This window comes from Antrostomus carolinensis, unplaced genomic scaffold, assembly GCF_000700745.2.
Source record: "Antrostomus carolinensis isolate BGI_N321 unplaced genomic scaffold, ASM70074v2 scaffold12617, whole genome shotgun sequence".
In the NCBI taxonomy this organism is placed as follows: domain Eukaryota; kingdom Metazoa; phylum Chordata; class Aves; order Caprimulgiformes; family Caprimulgidae; genus Antrostomus; species Antrostomus carolinensis.
The window spans coordinates 11,542-18,999 of record NW_010329533.1 but is presented as its reverse complement, the minus strand read 5'-3'; the positions used below and the strand labels follow the sequence as shown (position 1 = coordinate 18,999).

Here is a 7,458-nt window from a genome sequence, read left to right as displayed (position 1 = left end):
GGGGGGGGGAGGGAGAAAGCTGCCAGTAAGGTGACATTAATGTCATTGTTACAGCTCGCTGGCCTTTACTTGGAAGTGTCTTTCCTAGTTAGTGTATATGTACTTTGAGGAAAAAACTAATCATTAACTTCATTTAAATAGGAGGCAGAATTACTGATTGCAAGGAAGATTCATCCTCAGACCATCATTGCAGGCTGGAGAGCAGCCACAAAAGCTTCAAGAGAGGCACTTTTGAAAGCAGCTGTGGATCATGGGTTAGTAATGGACATTTGCTGTAACTCTTTATAAACCAGTCAAGATTAAACATCAGTGAGAATTATATGCCATTGGGAAATTCTTTGCTGTCTTTTAAGTAGTGTAAAGATGGAATTTAAGAGCTTTAATAGTTAAGGAAAAAAAGACTTTTTTTAAGTGAACTACAGAAGCTTTATGACACTATTTAAAATTACTTATGATGTGCAGAAACAAAATATGAGCAATAATTTGCTCACTAGAGCAAAAAACTGAGCTGCTATTTCAGATTTCATACTCTGATTTTGAAGGTGACTATTTACCCAACAGTTTGAGAGCACAGACTTTCTAAAGCTCAGTGCATAGGTCCTCCTAATTGAACTTGTATTTCAGATAGAAGGTTGTATTCTGGGACTCTGGAGGGATTCTGTGTAGCATTCCTCAAAATGGACCATGGTACACATAGACACAGGCTAGAACAGGCAAGGAGGGACTCACAGGGATAGGCTGACGATGGTTAGGGCTTTCAGACTTTCCCCTTTAACTGTACTCACTTTATTTTAGTGATGATGAAGTGAAGTTCCGTGAAGACTTGATGAACATTGCGGGAACGACTCTTTCATCAAAATTACTTACACATCATAAAGATCACTTTGTCAAGCTAGCTGTGGAAGCTGTTCTTCGATTGAAAGGTTCTGGTAATTTGGAGGCTATCCACATCATTAAGAAACTTGGTGGAAGTTTGGCTGATTCCTACTTAGACGAAGGTGAGTCGTTGTATCTTGGCTGTAAGTGCATTTGAGAAATTAAGCTGTTAAAGTTACACATCTCTATACAAATTTTTTCTAGGAAATACTGCTATGTTATTATTAAATTGAACAATAAGTATGAGGGGGTTTTACAATAATTTAAATAAATTGTTCTCCTTTTTAATTAGTCTTACAAGATCTTTCTGTTACTACAGGCTTTTTACTTGACAAGAAGATAGGTGTAAATCAGCCAAAAAGAATTGAAAATGCAAAGATTCTTATTGCAAATACTGGTATGGATACAGACAAGATTAAGGTGTGTGACAACTACTGTTGTGAAATCATGTTTTTGTAAATGAAATTCATTTTGTAGACTGAACTCTCTTTGTTTTCTTTGATTTAGATTTTTGGCTCTCGTGTTAGAGTGGACTCTACAGCAAAAGTAGCAGAAATAGAACAGGCAGAAAAAGAAAAAATGAAGGAGAAGGTAGAGCGTATACTTAAGCATGGAATAAACTGCTTTATTAACAGGTATGTATTTTCTGGGAAAAGAGGGAGAGTTGTGAAGTAGCAAGATTTTAATATTGTATGAGTGTGAAGAACGTTATTTATGCCCGTATCTGTAAGATCGGGTGACCTTGCCTAATGCTTAATTGCCTCACCTCACTGAGATCAATGTTATTTTCTGTGCTTCCCTGTGTGCACTATGGCTGCCCCTGGTTTTTTGTTGTTGTTTGTTTTGTTTTGTTTGGAAGAGGAAGAACTGATGTTATTTAATTGGGGATCCATGTTTAAGTCCAGTTGAAGCAGTATCACTGTGCTTTTCCACTCACGTTTATTTAGCTATGGATACCAGCAGTGTTGTCCACATCCATATTCCCCCTTCTGGGGAGAAATTGGTGCTCAAAGAGTCTGTGCTGCTGAATGCATTTAGGTCAGATTGAACCAACTATGTTTTATCCTGCATTAAAGGGCTGGTGCTGGCCTACAGCTCCAAATTCAAGAGTGTTTCAGAGGCCTCTCCTTGCCATGAGCCTTTCATATACGTCTTTGAAAGTATGAGAGATAACCATTTTCATGTAATGATTAATTCAGCCCATAAGAAATATAACAAGCTAAGGTACTTATTTTTGTTAGCAGTGAACTTCTCTTCTAAACTGTCACAGTGCAAAAAAACCCCATTCAGTTATTTAATGAGAAGAGAAATGCTTCTGCCTTTCAGTAATTCTCATTTGAGTGCAACTGCCATATGTACAAACCTGGTGTTTTGGGTCACCGTGTAGTCTGCTAGAAAGCTGGTTGGGTAGAACAGTGCCAAAGGGTGGGAGTTGTTAAGAGCAGCACTTTTGTCCACAGTGGCAAAGACTTACTCTTTCCAGTTAAATTGACTCTTGACTTTCAGACTTATTCCCTGAGGAAATTTACTTGTGCTTATAGGCGTGCTGTAGATGTACTTCCCATCTGATACTGTAGGTGTTGGCCAGTTAAATACCTCTGAGGAGCAGCTGTATGTATGGATGCAGAGTTGGAAGAATCTTCTCTGCGTGTACTGAGCAGCGCCAGTTGTCTCACTTGAAGACAGATTAGAAACATCTTTTTTGAGAGAGATGGCATCTCCCAGCCCCTGCTGAATCCCAATACAACACTCAGTCTCTAATTTGGATGGGAAAAATAATTTGGCATAGCACTCCTTAATAAGTGTTGACCATTCAGTTTAGATGACTACTTTGTTCTAGAGAGTGGGATCCATCCTAATGAGGAGCACACACTCTTCTCTGTGATCTGCTATGTGTGTTTGTTACAAGACTATCCATTTATTGTTCCATAGAGTTGTCTACTGCCTGGATTTTGTATTGGTGAAGGAATTAAAGGTGTTACTTCACCTATTATTCTAGTGCACTCTGCTAGAATAGGCAGTTAAGTGCCCAGCAGGCAGTTAGGATCAAAGGACTTAGAATTTAAAGCATATGGGCCCCTGTGCCTTGATAGTGTGTCTTCAGGGGAATGGTATTTCAAAGAGTAATAGTAGTTTGAAATACTTTTTTTTTTTTTTAGCTTTGTATGTTTTCCTGTCACTGCATTTGCTTCTGTGTGGTTCCTGTGTGGTGTAACGTTCCACGTGTGGCAGGTGCCTCACGTACTGACTGCTTTTGTAGCTTTCAGAAATCTGTCCAGTCTGTGCTATTGAGAATCAGGTATTCTTTTTTACTCTGGTATGTAAAAGGCTTGTTCCTTGTGTAATGGCAAGATGTACCTGTGTTTTAATTGTAGACAGTTGATCTACAACTACCCTGAACAGCTCTTTGGAGCTGCTGGCGTCATGGCTATTGAACATGCAGACTTTGCTGGTGTAGAACGTCTGGCTCTTGTTACAGGTCTGTGGAGTACCTTGTTGTTTGAAACTTGGAGGGTCGCTTTATTTGTTTGATCTTTAGTAAATGTTAATGCTTGATCACCAAGTTTGTACTTTCTACTATTAATCAGATTTGTGAATGTGAAAAGTACTCCAAATAAGCTTTATTGTACAGTACTTAAATACAAACATATATGGAGGACTCTCTGAAATTGACTGTAACTTGATATTAGTGTGTTTATTTGTCAACTGCTGTATAATGGTTGCTGTTTTTTCAGAAGCAGGTTACTCAATTTCTATCTTTAGCATGTAAAATGTTTGTTTTGATTGTGAATCCTCCCTGGATAATGACTTAAATGTGTCTTTTTTTTTTTCCTCTAGTAACTGTGAATAAAGGGTCATAATGCTAACTCTGGAATATAATTTAGCCAGTTAATGCCAGTTAGTAATTTTCTTTCATATTTAAAAAATATTTTCACTTAAATCCATGTTTGATAAACTTTTGAAATGTTTGTTTTCTAGGGAAAAGATGGAACTTAGCAATAGAAAGAATAAGATGATAAATCCACACGTTAGTTATTACCATCTTGTTACAAATAGCTTTTGTTTGTTTGTAATAATAGAGAAGTCTAAAGAGTCATCCTCTGTTAAAAATCAGGTACCTGAGTCGTTGACTTGAGTTGGACCTCAAATAGCATGAACAACCTGAATATTTCTAGAAGTAGTCAGGGTAAATGTGACTCTACTATGAAAGTGAAACATCTGGAATGCTACAGATGGTTCTCATTGCTAAAGCTAGAGATGGTTAACTGGAACATCATAAAAAATTGATTGTGAAAGTGATGAGGGGAATGGAGAATTTGCTTTGCAGAGAGAAAGGAAAAGTTACCCACTTGTTTAGCTTAGCAAAACTGAAATAGCAATTGTGTGTAACTGTCTGTGGGCACATTGACACAGGCAAATGCTTGATTGAGAGGACCATTGCTTGTGTTCTGGGGCAAATTAAAAGCAAATTTTGTAGGCAGAGCAAGTAGACCATATCAGACCATACTGTATCAAAGGATAGCTGAAAAAAATAGACAAGCTTTTAGTAAGCACAAACTAATACAAATCTTGTCTTTCCTTGTGCTCCTACAACTACAGCAACGCTGCAAACTATTGTGGAATACTTGAGCATAAATTGGGAGTGAATACATGTAAATGGCTTTCTAATGGGAAGAGCATAGTACTAGAACAGTATTCCATTCAGAGACATCTTGGTCTTTTTTAATATCTGTTTTTTTTACAATATGGGAGTTTATGAACGGTGCACTGTATCACTGCTACGACATGGCATGAGACTCATGATTCAGGAGAGTGGTGGCCAGCAGTTCTCAGCCATCATCAGGAAGGCAAAATGAATACTGGCACAAATTCAAGTTTAAAAACATAACAAATTTGATTTAGTATTTTATAAATATTTCATCAGTAAATACTGTTAAAACTTTAAACCGATTGATATTTTAATACTGGGGAATATCAACATTTAGTCTCTTATCCAGACAGAACTCAGAAGTATTACAGCTATTGTAGTACTTGTAATCTGAAACAAAATGTTGCCAACATCAGTAGAAGGTTTCTGGTGCAATATGCTGCATTCAGAAAAATTTGACTTATCAGTATTGTTATCTTAAATTTATTTTTGGGGCAATTATGAGGATGATTTTCTTTCATCTCCCCTCCAGCTCTTGGTTAGACCTTGCCTGGATGGATGCTTTTCATGTGAGCTCTTTGACTTTTGTATACTCTTACATTTGTAGGTGGTGAAATTGCATCAACCTTTGATCACCCTGAACTAGTAAAACTAGGAAGCTGCAAACTAATTGAAGAAGTCATGATTGGAGAAGATAAACTCATTCATTTCTCTGGAGTGGCAATGGGTAAGTGTTTTACCACTAATGGCGTGTTGTAACATCTGTGTTGACCTTCTGCTAACACTGTTCAGTTACTTGGATGACATAGGGGTTTTGTGATGGTTCATGTAACCATTTTTATTAACACTTTGCTCTTCAGTAAAAAATCCTGTGAAGATGTATGTTGATGCTTGAAATTGTTCCTCTATAACATTAAACTTCTGTATAACATTAAACATACACATACAAATTTGTAAGCATGGGAGCCAGAATTTCTACTTTGGGAGATTCAGTTGACAAAAAAAGTAGCGATCTGTCATACTTCAAGGACTTGAGAACTTGTTTTGTAAATGCCAGTACTGTAAGTTTCTGAGGGGTTGTTTTGAGGTAACGTTCGTTTTCTGTTTTCATTGATAAAAGCAATAGCACAGTGTACATCATTTCATTCTGCCTGTGAAATATCATCATACTTTCTTTTCCACCCAGAATTGATCTAAGTAAAACTCGACTGCAGTGATAGCAGAACCATTACAAATGCTTTGCAATAGCCTCTTTTTTGTGTCTTTGCTTTGTTTTTTAATCTTTTCACGTCTGCACTTTTCAGGTGAAGCTTGCACCATAGTTTTGCGTGGAGCAACACAGCAGATTCTAGATGAAGCAGAGAGGTCTTTGCATGATGCTCTCTGTGTTCTTGCCCAGACTGTGAAGGACACTAGAACTGTGTATGGTGGAGGTGAATATTAGTATCTTTGCACTTTGTATGTGATGCAAATTTTGTATTACTGTTCAAATCAGATATAAAACATCTGTGTGTCTTCAATGAATAATAGGTTGTTCGGAGATGCTGATGGCTAACGCTGTTGCAGAACTTGCCATCAGAACACCTGGCAAAGAGTCTGTTGCAATGGAATCCTTTGCTAAGGCTTTACGAATGGTAAGTTTGTTTAATCAGATTGCTGCGTTAGTAGATGTAAAGTTTCACTAAGCTTACTAACTTCTGACATCAGATAGTTGCTTCTCTATCAAAGTTTTGGTTTTCTAAAAGTTAAGTTAAATTTAGCAACATACCTTGGATGAACAATGGGGAAAAAAAATACTGTTTTCTTTCTTAGAAAAAAAGTATTGATGTTTTAATAATTCTGCATGTTACAGAATACTGAATGTTCATATGCTAGCCCCCTTCTAATTGGTTCTTGCTCCTTATCTGCAAGGTTAAAAGTGCAGCAGAAATAGCACATAAAAATCCCAACTGATTTAGAAAAGAGCAACCCTTCTCTTTATAGATACTCTAGTGTTACTTGATTGTATTCATGCTGTAGTACTACCTAGAGAAGTTCCCGGAGTTGCATTGGAGATTGCTTCTTAGTAAGAAATAAGAGTGTCACAAGAAATATTTATAGCATATTATTGTGTTAACAGTCTGTCAGTTTGTGAAAAATTGCCTTCCTGTATTTTAAGTCAGGGAAAACCTTTCTTGGGAACTGAAAGACCATAGGAAAACTTTTCTCCCAAGAAAATTAAATTAAACAGCATGGTGAGACTTGGCATTACCTCTTCACTCAGCACGTGTAATTTGCACTTCAACAGTGAACAGAATGATCTGGTGGTTAATGCTTACCAGCAAACCTGTGTTCTTAAAATGAAACCATTTCTCCAGTTGTAGTCTGAAATTAGAAAGAGACAGATTTTTTCTGTCCATGTGAAATAAACTGACAGATCTACTAACACACTTTTGTCTTCTCAGCTACTGTCTTAACAGGGTTTTAAACAAAGTCCTTAGAAAGGTAGTTTGACTTTCTTCTTTTTCCCTATCTCCTGATCACTATAGCACATCACCTGCCATGGTTTTGAAACTTCTTCTTGAAACTGAATAGTAAACTAGTAATATCAAAGTGTGTTTCATATTTACTAGGGATTAATCCCTGCAGTAATTAAAACCAAACTGTATTTATTCCTTAGATCCCAACAATAATAGCTGATAATGCTGGCTATGACAGTGCAGATCTGGTTGCTCAGCTCAGAGCTGCTCACAGTGAAGGGAAGACTACGTACGGACTTGGTAAGGGGCTTGATATTACTTCTATTATTGGATTGCTGTTTGGGAGGAGGATTAGGCTTATTAAACCTGGTCACATCTGTTTGACACTGGTATATTACAGAATCACAGAGTGGTGGGGGTTGGAAGGGACCTCAGGAGATCATCTAGTCCAAGCCCCCTGCCAAAGCAGGTTCC

At 37.3% G+C, this 7,458-nt stretch overlaps 1 protein-coding gene across 1 annotated transcript in view; it reads left to right on the top strand.

The window, feature by feature from the left end:
* The window catches only part of CCT2 (chaperonin containing TCP1 subunit 2), a 12,368-nt gene that overhangs the window by 2,630 nt on the left and 2,280 nt on the right, over window positions 1-7,458 (top strand). The window contains exons 5-13 of the mRNA XM_010172610.2: window positions 142-254; window positions 796-998; window positions 1,196-1,296; window positions 1,384-1,511; window positions 3,252-3,355; window positions 5,133-5,252; window positions 5,830-5,958; window positions 6,056-6,159; window positions 7,185-7,284. Of these exons, the coding sequence (XP_010170912.2) occupies window positions 142-254; window positions 796-998; window positions 1,196-1,296; window positions 1,384-1,511; window positions 3,252-3,355; window positions 5,133-5,252; window positions 5,830-5,958; window positions 6,056-6,159; window positions 7,185-7,284 (1,102 nt within the window). The remainder of the gene's footprint in view (window positions 1-141; window positions 255-795; window positions 999-1,195; window positions 1,297-1,383; window positions 1,512-3,251; window positions 3,356-5,132; window positions 5,253-5,829; window positions 5,959-6,055; window positions 6,160-7,184; window positions 7,285-7,458) is intronic.